Below are 17946 nucleotides of genomic sequence, written 5' to 3'. Positions count from 1 at the left end.
AGGCAAACCGCAAATTTCACTATTGTCCCTAATCCTTATTGTGGCTAGCATCACAACACATAACCATGTCCTGTCGAGGCTCACTAGCCAGATGAAGGTAGCTGGCCACTTATAACGTTAGCTTAGGGCAACAGGGTTAAGTAGCTGGCTGGCTATTTATTTTCATGAACTGAAGTTCAATTTCAATAGGCGAACAACAAGTGGCTACCTAGCTAATACTTACTCACAAGGATTCCCAAATCATTGCTAAGAATAATGAAAATGACTGCAGTTTTTACTGGTCATTGTTTTCAAGCTGGTAGTATTGGTGCTAGCTAGGTACCAAGCTAAAGCTAGCTACCCCAGAAGTTGCGGTCGAACGAATGATGCCTTATTACCAACGCAGTATTGTAAATACATCGTTCGTGGACGGTGTTTGCAGACTTTTTTGTACAGCTTGGACAGTGCTACTGTATCTTTGACATGCAAAGACCCAAATGGCGTTCCATAGTATGCATGTCATGAAGCTAATAGCAGTGACGCTATTACTGTGTATCTCCGGTAGTGCAACATCTGAAAAATAGAGCACTTCGTAGTGTGTACTGGTGCTCGACCATTCGGCGAAAGCCAACATCCCCCACGACAGAGAACGGTTGATTGTCAAGGGTAATGAATTCCATTATCTTGGCTTTAATGGATTTCGCCTTTGAGTTGTCTCGCTGAAATTTTGTTACTCTTTCAAATGACTGCTTGACTTGTTGACTGCTCGATCCACACAGCAGACATTGTGGGTTAGTTTAGGAATGTTGTGTTGCACGTATAGCGCAAAATTTTACGTGGTGTCATTACTTTATTTAGGTATGCACGTCAGCTTTGACATCGATTTTGCACATCGGCATTAAACTAGACATCGTGCTGATACCGATGTTGGCATTTTTAGCTAATATCTCCCGATACCGATATGTTCACCGATATATCGTGCATCCCTAATTTAAAGGCCAGATCGCTCATTATTTTCCTAAATATCACATGATTTCTGTCTGACATAAGACAGGTTTCCAACCAACTGGCGACAGATTTATGCGAATATTCTTAATTCCGCACAAATAAAATATGCACATTATCCCACCAGAGATGTATTTTCATCAAATTGACTTGTTGTGCATAGAAGTCTGTGCGTGATGAGGTAGTGCACATAAAACAATTACTTTTACAGTTAAATTAGCATGTTCCGAATAAAGTCAAATTTCATTTAACTCTACAGATGGGTTTGTTACAAAAATAATTTAAGTTATATTGCGAATATGCCCACTTTGTTATTGGCACGTGCGCTCTAGCCAACAGCTCACAGATACAGTGCAGGTATAGCCTACATGATGAGATTATTTTGGACAAAAGAGCAAGATTATTTTAATTTGTCAAACGCCAGCCAAGCATCGACCATCATGTCATCAGAATAAAACCCTCAATATTTATTGGAAAGGAGCATCAAGCGCATCACTTTGCACTTTCACCACCTTGTGAAGTTCAGAACTTATTTCATATGTAGCCAAATAAACTGCATGGTTTCCCGAGTCGTAATGGGAGGACCACACACGTCGTCGCATGACTCCAAGTTCTTCTTTGATATAATGGTTATTATGCAGTGTTGTAAAGTACTTAAGTAAAAATACTTTAAAGTACTACTTAAGTCGTTTTTTGGGGGGTATTTATATATTTTTGAAAACTTTTACTTGAGTTGATTTTAGTTTATTTTTACAGGGACAGTGCACATTAATCAACGCTTCAGTAAAAGTGCCAGTTTTAGCCAGCTGGCTAATTTTCAACCTCAGTCCCAATGAGCAGTGAGCACATGCAGAGCAACATAGAACAAGCAATACATAGCATGCAGACAGAACAACATAGGACAAGCAACACGTAGCATGTAGATAGAGCAATAGCACAAAAAGCAACAAAACAAAATACATAAAAGCAACAAAGTGTTTCCACACCTCACAAGCTACAGACAACAGACACGTAGCATGTAGATAGAGCAATAGCACAAAAAGCAACAAAACAAAATACATAAAAGCAACAAAGTGTTTCCACACCTCACAAGCTACAGACAACAGACGTGGAAAGCGGCAATACACAGCTAAGGATTATGTTCACAAGTCTGATTGGCCTTTAGCCATGTCTTTGTGTTTTTTGTTAAGGTGTGATAGGTGATGCAGTTGTGTGTGTGTGATGGCAGTGCGTTCCAGACATGGGAAGCTCTCACAGAGAGAGCAGATTCTATAGTTCCCTTAAGGAAAAGCACCTTTAGTCAGTCACCTCTCATGGCAGACCTTGTGGAACTGCTGCCATGGGTTTTCAGTTTAACAAAAGTACTAAGTGGAGGGGAGCTAGGCCATTTAGGATCTTGAATACAAGACATGCGTCAGTGTATTCAAGATCTTTCTGAGGATGTAACAGTGATGATGGCTATTGGGCTTCCTATCAAGCACTTTGAGAGCCTGTTTGTACACAGACTGAATGGGTTTTAAGTTGTACAGCAAACTTGGGCCGAACTAGTCAAGCAGTATGTTAAGTGGGGGAGTATCATAGATTTGAAGTACAGTTTTGCTACCTCTGTAGTCAAACAATTTTGTTAATAATTGGAAATTAGCTAGGTTGAATTTGGTTATTTGAGTTACCTTTTTCATCTGCTTTTTAAAAGGAGGTTGGAATCAAGTATGATGCCAAGGTACTTAAAATCAGATACACTACATTCCTAAAGAAAATAATGTATTTTTTACTCCATACAGTTTTCCCTGACACCCAAAAGTACTCGTTACATTTTGAATGCTTAGCAAGATAGGAAAATGGTCCAATTTACACACTTATCAAGAGAACCACACTGGTCATCCCTACAGCCTTTGATCTGGCGGACTCATTAAACACACATGCTTAGTTTGGATTTGCCCCTGGCTATCAGTAAAAAAAAAAATTATAATGATGGTGCCGTCTGGATTGCTTAATATAAGGAATTTGAAATTTGTACTTTTACTTTTGATACTTAAGTATATTTTAGCAATTACATTTACTTTTGATACTTACGGATATTTAAAACAAAATACTTTTAGACTTTTACTCAAGTAGTATTTTACTGAGTCATTTTCACTTGAGTCATTTTCAATTAAGGTATCTTTACTTTTACTCAAGTATGACAATTGGGTACTTTTTCCACCACTGTTATTATGTCAATATTTATTTATAAGGCATTTCCAGCGCATAATTCGTTCGACACAAAAAGATCCCACCATTTCGAACTAACAAATTGTCGGTCGGCATTTGTAAAATTGTACTGAAACTTCCTGTTTCCATCACAGCCGGCGCGATACGGTATGACTTTACGTGCATAAAAACTGTGGATGTAAATGTGGTAATAAACACACAATGTGGCTGAAAGAATGACCATTTTGGGTAATTAATTAGGAGTATTACCTTGGCCTCATAGGTAGCCAGGTAGTAGCTTGACTATATTATAAGTATTCTACCTTATGTTTCCATATACGGTGACTGAAGTAAAGAAGCAAGCCTTCCTGTCTGTCCTATTATAAGCACAGCAGTCTTCCACCCACTCTCCTACAGCAGAGGAACTGTAAACCAGTCTAGCCAATGAACCAGCCTGCTAATTACACTGTGCTTTCCCACAGAGCAGATCATTACGAGTAAACACCCACCATGCTCCCATTCTGCTGGGCCACTGCCTGCCTGTCTGTCTGTCTGTCTCTGGAGACACAGTAGTGGGAAGGAAGGCATGAAAGACCTAACCTAACCCAGTCCCCCAGCTGAGAAGCATAGCAGGGAAGCAGCCCCCCACCGCCCCGCACCCCCCACCCCCCACCACTCAAGCATCCCCTAGGGACTAAACATAACAACCGTGAAACATGGCAATTTATTGTCCTCGCAGAAAGCGTTTCAAGTTCAAGCCTCATATCAAATTATTCAAATATGATTGTCAACAACAAACCAGTTATTTGCATTTTAAAGCACCTCACTGGCAGTGACACATAAGCGCGCACACTCACAATTGACCCCAACCTCCAGCATCTCTGCTCTGCTGTGGACGTGAGTGAGTAAGTGAGAGAAATGCCCCAGTAATCTCTATCACTTCTTCTCTCAGTTAGGAGAGGGCTGCTAGGCACCCGTTTCATTAGCGCCACACATCTTTCTTCTTCTCTCCCCCCCCCCCCCCTCTCGCCTCCTGAAATCTCGTTATTCAAATTTCCCTGCTGTCATAGTTCATTAGCGCTGCAGAACAGTTTGGTTGTCAGCTGTGTAAATTGCTGTAGGTGCCTTCCTTCATTAGGTAGCCCACCCACAGCCTGTTTGTTCCTTCCATGGCCCAGACTTAAACTCCACACTTCCAGAACTGGTGTAAACCTAGCCCAGAAACCTTTCCATTGCTCTCTCTCTCTCGTGCAGGATAATCGTTGGCTGTGACTGGCAGGCAGGCGGCCGTCTAATCGATAGCTGAGCTCCTCTCAAGGACAACACTGGAAATAAAGAGCTAAAGCAAGCTGGGTTACAGGAAGTGCCGCACTCATGCTGGGTCTGTGGGGGCAAGGCATCCCTCCCTCTGTCCTTCTGCCTGCATCCCTGCTTTCCACAGCCCTTTCCTCTCAGCCCTTCCCTTCCCTCCCCAGCCCTGCTGAAGCGGATCCTTCCAGAATCAGCCCAGTGGGAGTCCTAGATCAATCAGGGCCTGATGGGAGAGCAGGAGGATCTGCTGACTGGGCCAACAGAACTCCAGGAGCCTGCTGGCATATTTACTGGACCTCAGAGGATGAGGGGGGGATACATGTACATAAAGACTGATTATGAAGTGCAATTCCACGATAACAGAATGACTTCAATATTTCACTTGTAAAACCATAGATTGCAAAGTTAAACAAACCATACAACAACTACTTTTAAATATTTCCAAATAAATTTTCCAAACAAAAGGCCCAGTGCAGTCAAAATTCTGTTTTCCTGTGTTTTGTTAAATATTTTACAACAGCTGATGAAACCAACACTGTAAAGTGTGATTTTATTTTCTGATAGTTGCTGTTTGGAAATAGAATCTACACAGCAGGTTTGTATGGGCGGGAGTTTCGGCTTGCCTGGTGACATCACCAGGTGGTACATTTAAGCAATAAGACCCAAGGAGATGTGGCATATGGCCAATATACCATGGCTAAGGGCTGTTTTTAAGCCGACGCAACGTGGAGTGCATGGACACAGCCCTTAGCCGTGGTATATTGGCCATATATCACATCCCCCCAGGTGCCTTATTGCTATTATAAACTGGTTACCAACATAATTAGAGCAGTAAAAATAAATGGTTTTGTCATACTGTGGTATACGGGCTGATATACCACAGCTGTCAGCTAATCAGCATTCAGGGCTCGAACGACCCAGTTTATAAATGGTCAATTGACCAATAACAAAGAGTTCCAAACCTATCTGGCAATAACAGCTAGTTTTCCCCTCCCCACTCAGACCACTCCCAGACAGTCCTAGCAAAATTCCTAAAAAGTGCAACAAAAAAAAGCTATTGTTTATTTTTGACCATTTGTATCAAAACTATTACCAGATAGGTACTTATTTGTTACCCAGAAATGATTTGATATTGTTATAACAAATGGCTGCAATGAGCCTTTAATAAAAACACATTTACTCAAAGAACAGTGTCGATGTTAAGTTTGGTAAAAGAATGTTGGTAAAATCTCCATTAGTTTTATGTGATCAAGTTTTCCTGAAACTCATTCAAATTTGTCAGCTACGATGTGACACTGAGTTTAAAAAAAACAACTATTTTGGTTATTGAACTACAGTAAGTGAAATTAACTAACACCTGGTAACAGAATGATGGTAACAGAATGACGGTAACAGAATGACATCATTGGTCCCTGATGTGTACTACACAGAAATGCATCATTCTGAATGTCATGGTGATGCATCCTGAATAGGTACACAAAAGGTAGAAATATGTAATATCCTCCTTTGCATGTTTGGGTATTATTTGACACTGGTTATTATTTTAATGAGCTCCAACCCCAAACAAGACCAAATCTTTACAGATCATAGACTTGTTTCACAAGCCTGGACTCACAGTACAGCCCAGTAAAGCACAGTAGAGTAGAGTTCAGTACAATAGAGTAAAGTTCAGTACAGTACAGGGGCAGGTGTGGCAGACAAGCAACCCTAGTTGCTAGGGAGGGTAAGAAGGGGTGAAAAACATGGTTTTCCTGGTTGGATGGATGGGGTTGGGGGAATGGATGGAGACATGTTGGATGGATGGGGTTGGGGGAATGGATGGAGACATGTTGGATGGATGGGGTTGGGGGAATGGATGGAGACATGTTGGATGGATGGGGTTGGGGGAATGGATGGAGACATGTTGGATGGATGGGGTTGGGGGAATGGATGGAGACATGTTGGATGGATGGGGTTGGGGGAATGGATGGAGACATGTTGGATGGATGGGGTTGGGGGAATGGATGGAGACATGTTGGGGGAATGGATGGGGTTGGGGGAATGGATGGAGACATGTTGGGGGAATGGATGGAGACATGTTGGATGCATGGGGTTGGGGGAATGGATGGAGACATGTTGGATGGTGGGGTTGGGGGAATGGATGGAGACATGTTGGATGGTGGGGTTGGGGGAATGGATGGAGACATGTTGGATGGTGGGGTTGGGGGAATGGGGAGGAAGGTTGGGGATGGAGGCTCACTTATTTTCTTTCTTTACATACTACATGTTACCTTTTGGTAAAATAAATACCCACGTTTTTTGGTAACAGAATGACTTTACACCAGGCAATATTTCTTAACTTACAGAAGGCAAATAATTTGTGCAAAACTAAATATAAAATTGTTGATATTAGTTGTTAGTGGTCTTCACTACAACATTGTGTTTTAATGTATTTCTAACACTTTTTCTCGTCGGCCCCATGTGTTTTTTCTAAGACCACTTTTCCATCTATTTGAGCAGAAATCAAAGCAATGCTCATAACATTTTTTGGGATGGAAAATGGTTGAAAAGGGTATATATATACTTTCCCAACAATATACTCAGGTTTCATTTGACATCAACTGTATGTGCTCCTGTATGTGCTCCTAACTTCACAAGTTGGTGCTCATGGGTCCTTTTACATGGAAATGCCCTGGTGCTCATGGGTCCTTTTACATGGAAATGCCCCGAAGCACTATTAGGGAGCTTCGAAGCTGGTGGAGGTGATGATGGGTTTTTCAGATTTCAAACCCTCAGGAGGCCAGATTTCCTCTCCTGTGACTGAGTGACAGGTCTCTTAATCATTAGGTGTGATGGTAGATCATCTACACTCTACAGCCTGACCTGTGTAGTGGAGCATTGACCTAGCTGTGTTTCATTAAGTGATTTGACCTAAAGGGAACTGGATGCTAAGCATTGAGGACAGCAGTGCTGATAACTCTACTACTAGTCCACATTATGCTGATTTCCAGGAACTGCAAGGTGGAGCTGGTCACCAATGTCAGACTACACTAAGCAGTCTGCCCACCACAGCAAAGGTTATCAAATCAATGGCTCACTGCTATGTAACCAAATGAGGAAGAAGGTTTCAGGCTTCTGCATCTCAGGTGTTTACCTAAAGATCAATTGAACTTCATGCATGGCTTCCCTCAGACAAAACACAGTTTTGAGACTTTTAAAAAACGACTAGACCGAATGCACATTTCAGGCTATATATTCTGTCACGTCATCAAATCACATTGTACTGGTCACATACACATATTTAGCAGATGTTATTGCGGGTGTAGCGAAATACACCCACTACCATGCGTTCCACATAACAAGGAACTCGAGAAACAATCACCCATAAAATGACTATATAGTTTCCCTGGGACTTCCAAAACAGGCCTTAATAGAAGCCAATGACTTTGGAGCGACAAGCTTTCACAGTGTTTCAAGTCTGTTGTGGTTGAACTGAAACCGAACCCGTGCTTTCTCTCCCCCTCCAGGATGCATAACCATACATTTGAGCTGTGGTTGGTAGCTAGCTTCCCGAGGGATGTATTGTGGACTACGGAGTTGGTGGATGAGAGGGATTGGAACCACAGCCCCACGTTCGGTTGAGTTCTCTCCTTCTAGTCAAGTCAGCTGCACAGCTGGCTGGGCTGGGGGAACACAAGGTCTGTGTAGATCTGTTCTGTTAGGGTACTATGGGCATGGTATGGAGAGAAAACAGAATCTGGAGGCAGCGGAAAAGAGTTCCAATCAAAATTACTTGTAGAATTAATTTGAACCCACTTCAACTACTATCAAATGTACAAGGTTTCATTGATTATAAATGGCGTTAAGGGAAAAGGTCAGAACTTCCCCATATAATGTTGGGTCCTAGCCATAGCCTACATGTGTTCTAAGGACAATGGTGCCTCATCAACCTCTGCCCATTGACCATGGCGTCATACTTTGCAGCTTAATCTCCATCCCTAGGAGGACATGAATGTGAAAGCACTCTCCCTCAGGGTGGGGTATATGATGGCATGAGGGAGGGACAAGGGTTACTCGGTTTTAAAATAGGAGCTTTTTTGATAGGCTACTTTATATGAATGACATGTACAGTGTTTTTGCCCTCCTGCCTGTTGAAATGTTGTATTGATTCCACAGAACTGGTACATCCAAAACACTATTTTTTACACATAATGTGACATGGGCTGAGTTTATAGCACAAATATTTAGTTAACAATTCAAAGTCAATTCAGATTGCAGTTCCTAATAATGGGTGTCCAGGCCTCATTTATAGACTGCCAGATACTTGTGTTCAAATCAAACAATCAAAAGCAAATACATCAGCAATGAGATGAATGCAAGAGAGAAAAACTCATTCTTGAAAACAATAAGTGACACTTTACTGGGGTAGGTCATTTAGTAAGTGTCAATAACCCAAGCCCTTGCCTATAGCTGACTCACCCCTCAAATAGACTGCTGAGTGTGGAAAGGACAAACAAACCTAGACCAGTACAGTATAGCTTTTGGGATAACTCGAGGTAGAATGGTCTAATTTGACACTTGAAAGTTAATACCAAGAACAGGAGACCAAAATTTGCACACAGAGGTTCACAAAAATGCTTGTTTTGAGAATTGCCAAATTCTGACTGAATAAATCCCCTCTGCTTAGTGTGGATAATAACAGACCCATATTTGACCTATGTCGGATTCAGTTTACACCCCCCATCGTTCAAATGTTAAACGTAGATTGACTAAGGGTTTACAATACTGCAGCATGTGTTACTTTTTTGACAAACATGACCACAAAGGAATTCCGGATACAAATAGCATGGATACAATGACAAAGAGACACAATGTAACAATCCCTCATGTAGTAAGTTTATGGCACCTCTGTATGCATTCTTACTCAAGTTGTTTCACTGTTTTCAAATAAACTCTCTTCAATAGACAAATAAGGGTTTAATGAGAATTTCTGGATCGCTGTGGCTTTATAGAATAGCTGGAAGAGAGCAATTACCGAATGTTACGTGTTAATATTAGCCTACTTACCGGGGGTCGATTTTGAGGAAACATTTTGGGCGCCGATTGATGTTTTTTTAATCTTCTTCCTCTTATTGGCAAAAATATTCGGACAGAAATGGAGAAAACTGTATATTGTCGCTTTCAGAGACGCATTTGGCCTGGTTTCAGAGGCGGTAATGACTAATGGGGCTCGGCTCGCTCACTCCTTGCTTAGACTCCCTTTGTTCTGGTCGATCTCCAACCCACAGAAAAAGAACACTCGATGTAGTAAAGATGCACCCAGTCCACGACTAGATGTTTAGAGTCCTCGTGACTACGCACTTCGAAAGAGTAGAATTTCACCTTCTCTTCAAGTAAATGGTCCCCTCCCCGGTGTATTCTCACCGTCTAGAATAAAGAGAAAATGTGGCTATATTATGTGGCTTCCGAGACGGAAACCACCACATTCAATGCAGTCTCTTTTGTCTCGTTGGTTGCTCTATACTAGCCTACTCCTTTCGCTTTGCTTTCCTCTCACTCCCTCCTTTTCTGATCCTCGCCTGATCGTCAATGGGACATAGCTATGAGTTGTTTTCTTGAGAGAGAAACATTTGTTGAGACAGAATGATAAGGGAGAATATTTATATTCCTGTTGATCAAGCCAGCCTAGGACTGGATCCAAGGTCTATTCTTTCTTTCCTTATTTATGAACAAATAAGTCTACCGAGTCTAATGACAGATTAATCCTTAACATTTTAAGGCCAAAACTGTTTTTTAGAGCTAAACCATTTCTGACCAGTGCTTTTGTATAAATAGTCTAATGATATTAGTAAAATAAACATCCTTGTTAATTTTCTCATCATGATTGTACATGTGCTACTCAAATCTGTTAATTCGTGTAGCCATATAATTGAACCCCCCTTTGTATTGTATTTTTGGGTAATTTGAGACACCTATATTAACAATGCTATTATTTTATATACAGTACCTGTAAAATGTTCAATAGAAAGAGGGTGTGCAATGGAATTGTTCAACGATTGAATAAAATCTCCACGTGGGGCTCGACACATCCACAATCAACACTGATGCAAGTAACCAATGAGTATTGAGAATACCCACGTGGGTACATTGATCGTTTGTTGATTGGAGGATTCTGCCATCATAGCGCTCCAAACGTCAATCAAGTACACAGAAACGGCTGAGAGGACAATTTAACCCTTTAGAGTATTAGAAGTGATAGTGATGAATAAAGCAGAGTTGTTGGGTAGACCTACAGTATTCAAATACCTTATTTCCTCTCCCACAAATCGTCTGTCGTTGCACAAATCTTTAATGTTGCATAATATATCTATAATTGTATTCATGCTGAATTGAAAAAAAAGGTTGGCGGCCCCTATGAGAATATTATATTCAAGATCTAGGTCATGTTCATTTTTGGACATCTCAAATAAACAATGAACATAAGTAAAGAGCATTCCACCTCACAAACAAATGTATGTAAAGGCAGAAGCTACTCTTCCTGGGGTACAGCAACATTAATTAAGGCAGTTATATACAATTCAAAATATTACATGACATTACATTTCATAACACTTTTCACAACACATTAAGTGTGTTGCCTCAGGCCACTACTCTGCTATCACATATCTACAATACAACATTTATGTGCACGTGTGTGTAGAGTGCGTGTCTTATCATGTATATGTGTGTCTGTGCCTGTGTGTGTGTCTCTTCACAGTTCCTGTGTATTTTTATCTGTTTTTGAATTATGATTCTACTTGCATCAGTTACCTGATGTGGAATAGAATTCCACATAGCCATGGCTTTATGTAGTACTGTGTGCCTCCCATAGTCTGTTCTTGTCTTGGGGATTGTGAAGAGACCTTTGGTGGCATGTCTTGTGGGTTATGCATAGGTGTCCGAGCTGTGTGCTAGTAGTTTAAAAACAGACACCTCAGTGCATTCAGCATGTCAACACTTCTTACAAAAATAAGTAGTGATGAAGTCAATCTCTCCTCCACTTTGAGCCATAAGAGATTTACATGCATATTATTAATGTTAGTACTCCGTGTACATTTAAGGGCCAGCCGTGCTGCCCTGTTCTGAGCCAATTGTCATTTTCCGAGGTCGCTCTTTGTGGCACCTGACCACACGACTGAACAATAGTCCAGGTGCGACAAAACTAGAGCCTGTAGGACCTACCTTGTTGAAAGTGTTGTTAAAAAGGCAGAGTAGCGCTTTATTATGGACAGACTTCTCCCCATTTTAGCTACTGTTGTATCAACATGTTTTGACCATGACAGTTTACAATCCAGGGTTACTCCAAGCAGTTTTAATCACCTCAACTTGCTCAATTTCCACATGATTTATTACAAGATTTAGTTGAGGTTTAGGGTTTAGTAAATGGCTACAGCAGGAGACCTATAGCCTGTATACTGATAAGCTTTCATAGGCCTAAGAAATTACATTATAAGATTTCACTGTGCATTGTTTGTTCCTTCAAAACTATTCTTTAAAAGAGGAAAAATCCTAGAGACATTTATTGGTATTCTGGTGGCAGGACCCCTTTAGCAGGCCTCATAATTAGAGAGACAGATATTGAAAAAGCAATTTTCTGACAGTGGAAATCACAACCTGCCAGAGGTGGAAAATAGAGAAAGAGAGAGAGAGAGAGAAATAGAGAGAGAATTAGGGATGAAGGACAGCAGGGGGGATGCTAAGAAAGACGAGCCAGTGGGAGAGTTAGAGATTGAATGAAAGAGAGTGTGCAAGGCTGGTAGAAAAAAAGAGAGTGAAAAAGGGAGAGAAAGAGAGGGAGGGTGGGAGATAGATATTTTATTGCAATTTTTTCCCCCATGAATTTTAATGCAGCTTGTTGGTCTCCCTCCCAGGGTCTAGGATCACATTTATTAGAAAAAAAGTCATAAGGAATGCAATGTATTGCAGGCTGCTGCTTGGAGATGCTTCATGTAGGAGGTGAGTGGGTAGGACGGGCAACAGCGTGTATAGGTAGTTGTTTTGTTCTGGGGGAGGCATAATAATAGATGATAGAATGTGAAGGACATACATTATTGCTATTGGCAGGTCAGCCCAGGGAGGGATGATACTGACTGGGGTCTGATTGAGGCCTGCAGGTCCCAGTGCACTCTGGTCACTAAAGCACACTCCTCCTTTCACATGTCCTCAGTCCTCAGTCACCACACCATCGTTATGGAAGAAGCTCTTTTGTTTTTAGGAAAATGTCCTGTTGAAAAGATACGAGGCTATACAATCAACTCAACAGCACTGTTTTTATATTAAACACACACACACACACACACACACACACACACACACACACACACACACACACACACACACACACACACACACACACACACACACACACACACACACACACACACACACACACACACACACACACACACACACACACACACACACACACACACACACACACACACACACACACACACACCTTGCACCTTGCACTTTACAATGGACTGCAATGGAGCAGAATGTGCTGTTTTTTATTTTCAAATGGATGAATGGCCATTTTACCCTGTAGGCACATGCAACTTGCCACAGTTTAGATAAATTACACAGTAAACGGGAATCATTGCCTCCAACCAAATTATTTCAAATGATTTATAATTTAGTATGTGTAGATTTTTTACTTTGAAGTGTTTTGATTGAATTGTTGTTTGTCCTGTGCAGTCGTAAATAAAACAAATACAGGTGTAAACACCAACAGTTTTTTAACTTATTTTAGAAGAAATAGTGAATTATGCAAGGGTGACAATATATTTGACTGCATCTGTAGCTCACAGTTAAATAAAGGTTACATGTAAAAGCTCATATCACGTTTTCAACATCGAACTAGGCTGTTTTAGTATATCTCTCTCAAATTAATCTCAAAAATACAAATTATAAAATGAGATATCATATTGAACCAATGGGTGCTGGGTACCCAATGCCCGCCACCCCTCCCTCTCCTATATTAGGGCAGCATGGGGATGGCTCCTGCCCAGCATGGGGGTGAGTGACAGAGAGACAAGGCCACAGTGTTGTTGTGAGCCTTCCCCCAGCAGACAAGCCTGGTGTCAGCACAGAGACAGCACAGTGATTTATCGGTCTCTCCTCCCCTGGGAACCTGCCCCCCTCCCGCCATTCCCTCCACCCCCCACTCCATCCCTCCCATCCCCCCTCCTCTCTCTCCTCCTGACCTCTGGGGGGAAAGAAGGGGTAATTACCCACATCAGTAGCTACACACACACACACACACACACACACACACACACACACACACACACACACACACACACACACACACACACACACACACACACACACACACACACACACACACACACACACACACACACACACACACACACACACACATACACACAGACACGTATATGTTCATGCTGACACACACATACAGAGACACACATTCATGCACTCATTAACACAAATCACAAAACACACACAAAATCACAAAACACACACACACCTGACACAGACTCGGGCACATTAACACCCATGTGTATCTGGGATCTTAGGAATTCCACTGCTCTCCTTTCATGTTGCAATCCCCACTCAACAGTCCCTCACATTCCTGATGCAGTATGATGCTGTACTGTATGTCCATACTACACTACCAATTGAAACAGTAAACCACATCCGCATCAATGACTTAGTTATATAAAGTCTAATGGTATGTAAGAGTGATAGAATGTTGACTTTTTTTATATACTTGTTCATTGTTTTTTGTTGATGCGAACACAAACAGAAGACATTGCTCAACCAAAAACAACCTACACATTTTCTCTTTGGAATAAACCATGTGTCACCATAAAAATATGATTCCCTTAGCTTAACAACACAATATTTATGTAATATGACTATGAACATGTAGGCCTATTAAGATCTTTGAAGTGGTCATTGTCAATATCTGGCATACTGTATTGCTCTCTTTGATGGCAATAATCTCCGTTTCTTTTGTTCTCTGTATGAACAAGATAACAGTGTATTTTTTCACATTGTAGCTTAAAACAGTCCAGTGCGAAACAGTACCTTGGCATGAGCAATTCATATTGCATTCTAAAACACTCTGCAGGAGGAGGATAACATTGACTTGCAAATGACATCAGCTTCCCCCTGCTCTGTCATTCATTACATACGGTAGTAGGCTTAGAGTGGGACCTGTTCCTTTCATACACCTAGAAAAACCTGGTCATGGCCATTCCCATACATGATGGTTTTAGGCTTATATTTGTCAAACCAATTGAAATGGCCATTGACATACAGTATCTCTTTATTTATGCACATAGGCTACATTTAATATTTATTTTGTCTACTAGCTACAGTAACAAGCAGATTAAAACACATTTTAAGATATAACATTTCATTGCATTACCATTTGTCATAGCTCCCAAATCATTCTGTTTTCACCTTGGACACCACATGGGCTTTCTTTGAAAGGAAGTCTGTTTTTGATGATGAGCACAGGTTGCCGCCTCCTGTTCATTTGTGGCATTGCAATTGCATTCAAATGGTGATTAAATGATTTGTCAGCTACTAGACACCGGTAAATATTGGTTGGCTGGGTCTGACTATGGGATAAGCAAATATAATCATCCGAAATAGAATTTTACATCTATATCATATTCACATTTAATCAATACTGTCATCAATCATGTTTATATTTCTTCATTTCGATAGACATGCGCAGCAAGGTTCTATGGTGTAATGGTTAGCACTCTGGACTTTGAATCCAGCGATCCGAGTTCAAATCTCGGTAGAACCTTATTTTATTGAAAATGGAAACTTGAATTTCCATCTGACGTGAAATATTATTAGTAGGCTAAACCATTGTTTATAATACTGTCCAGTTAGTAGATATCAGTTTGGTGTATGGAACACTATACAAAACACTGAATTATTCGATTGCTTGTTTTATATCTGTAAAGTATTATTTGTGATGTATAGAATCAAAGTATAAAAGCAAATTAAGTACAGCAGCACAAGTTTTCAAATCCATGCAAAAAGCAGAATACCCATTCATTATAATATGATTAATACTGCAGTTATAAAGGTTTCCCACAAGGAGACAGTATATTACAGCTGATAGAGGATAGTCTTCATTAGGCACAGGGCTTTGTTCATGGTCATCATACACACAGCAGTGAATGTGAGAGAATGAATGAGAGAGATAAATAAATAATGTGCTCACAGCAGTAACCCTTCCCTTGCCCTAACCCTAGCTTCATTCCCCCATCCTGGGTCAACCCTAACCCTAGCTTCCTTCCCCCATCCTGGGTCAACCCTAACCCTAGCTTCCTTCCCCCATCCTGGGTCAACCCTAACCCTAGCTTCCTTCCCCCATCCTGGGTCAACCCTAACCCTAGCTTCCTTCCCCCATCCTGGGTCAACCCTAACCCTAGCTTCCTTCCCCCATCCTGGGTCAACCCTAACCCTCAATCCTAACCTTAGAATGGCGCTGGAATGTATTGCGTCCGTTTTACGGGATCCTGAGCAATTATGTTATTTTCATTTTTTTTGCACTGATCGTAACTTTTTTTATACATATTGTTTTCACCATCGTTTCCTATGACTGAAAATAGCCTCTGGACATCGGAACAGTAATCACTAAACTCTATTTGGATGAAGATTTCTATCTCAACAAGTCAGAGGCCTAATCCCCGACACTCGGAAGAGAAAGAGACGGCGATATAGAGGCCGACGTGCAGGCACCCTGATGAAACTACGGCGGCGAGGAAATAAACCGCTTCTATTTGCGAATATACAATCACTGGAGAACGAACTGGACAAGCTCCATTCGAGACTGTCCTATCCACAGGACCTGAAGTACTGTAATATCCTATGTTTCTCGGAAACTTGGCTGAACAAGGACATGGATAATATACAACTAGCTGGTTTTGCTATGCATCGGCAGGACAGAATGGCAGCGTCCGGTAAGCTCAAGGGAGGTGGTGTGTGTCTCTTTGTTAACAACAGCTGGTGCGCAATCTCTAATATTAAGGAAGTCTCGAGGTTCTGCTCGCCTGAGTTAGAATACCTCACAATAAGCTGTGTTGACCATACTATTTGTCAAGAGATTATTTCATCTATATTTTTCGTAGCTGTCTATTTACCACCACAAACCGATGCCTGTACTAAGATCACACTCAACAAGCTGTATACGGCCATAAGTGAACAAAACAATTCTCAAACAGAGGCAGCGCTCCTAGGGGTTTTAATGCAGGAAACCTAAAATCCATTTGACCTCATTTCTACCAGCATGTTACCGGTGCAAAAGAGGTGAAAAACCTCTAGATCATCTTTACTCCACACACAGAGATGCGTACAAAGCTCTCCCTCATACCTCCATTTGGCAAATCGGACCATAAATCTATCCTCCTGATTTCGGCTTACAAGCAAAAACTAACACAGGAAGTAACAGTGGTACCATGAATCGGATGCTAACCTACAGGACTGTTTTGCTAGCTCAGACTGGAATATGTTTCGGGACTCATCCGATGTCATTGAGGAGTTTACCACATCAGTCACCGGCTTCATTATTAAGTGCATCGATGACCTCGTCCAGACAGTGATCGTATATACATATCCCAACCAGAAGCCATGAATTTACAGGCAACATCCACACTGAGCTAAAGGCTAGAGCTACCGCTTTCAAGGAGCGGGACACTATCCTGGACGCTTATAAAAATCACAATACGCCCTCTGATGAACCATGAAACAGACAAAGCGTCAATACAGGACTAAGATCGAATCCTACTACACCGGCTTTGACGCTCATTGGATGTGGCAGGGTTTGCAAACCATCATAGATCAAATCAAATCAAATTTTATTGGTCACATACATGTGTTAAGCAGATGTTATTGCGGGTGTAGCGAAATGCTTGTATTTCTAGCTTCAGTAGTGCAATAATATCTAACAAGTAATATCTAACAATTTCACAACAATACACACAATACACACACATCTAAAGTAAAGGAATGGAATTAAGAATATATAAATATTTGGACGAGATATGTCAAAGCGGCATAGACTAAGAAACAATTGAATAGAATAGAATACAGTATATACATATGAGATGAGTAATGCAAAATATGTAAACATTATTAAAGTGACTTGTGTTCCAATGTTAAAGTGGCCAGTGATTTCAAGTCTATGTATATAGGGCAGTAGGCTCTATTATGCTAGTGATGGCTGTTTAACAGTCTGATGGCATTGAGATAGAAGCTGTTTTCATTCTTTCAGTACCAGCATTGATGCACCTATACTGACCTCGCCTTCTGGATGATAGCGGGATGAACAGGCACTGGCTCGGGTGGTTGTTGTCCTTGATGATCTTTTTGGCATTCCTGTGACATCGGGTGCTGTGAGCACGCACCCTTGTGGGGCCCCAGTGTTGAGGATCAGCGAAGTGGAGG

General features: G+C 41.3%; 1 protein-coding gene and 1 non-coding gene across 4 annotated transcripts in view; one reads left to right on the top strand and one right to left on the bottom strand.

Moving 5' to 3' along the window:
• Window positions 1–10129, bottom strand: part of LOC139541047 (transducin-like enhancer protein 1) — a 41315-nt gene extending 31186 nt beyond the window's left edge. For 2 of the 3 annotated variants that reach the window (XM_071345216.1, XM_071345217.1), the window contains exon 1: window positions 9532–10128. In XM_071345216.1, coding sequence (XP_071201317.1) covers window positions 9532–9555 — 24 coding nt within the window. In that variant the 5' untranslated portion in view covers window positions 9556–10128. Of the gene's footprint in view, window positions 1–9531 lie in introns of all 3 variants that reach the window. The other variant, XM_071345218.1, reaches the window with a different exon arrangement.
• Window positions 10130–15223: 5094 nt separating this feature from the next.
• On the top strand, window positions 15224–15295 carry trnaq-uug (transfer RNA glutamine (anticodon UUG)). The gene has a single exon. It is a non-coding gene; the product is annotated as a tRNA-Gln (tRNA).
• The last annotated feature ends 2651 nt before the right edge of the window (window positions 15296–17946 follow it).

The sequence above is a fragment of the Salvelinus alpinus genome, chromosome 16 (genome assembly GCF_045679555.1).
Source record: "Salvelinus alpinus chromosome 16, SLU_Salpinus.1, whole genome shotgun sequence".
Lineage (NCBI taxonomy): Eukaryota > Metazoa > Chordata > Actinopteri > Salmoniformes > Salmonidae > Salvelinus > Salvelinus alpinus.
The sequence above is the reverse complement of the archived record's forward strand: the minus strand, read 5'-3'. Positions and strand labels throughout refer to the sequence as shown.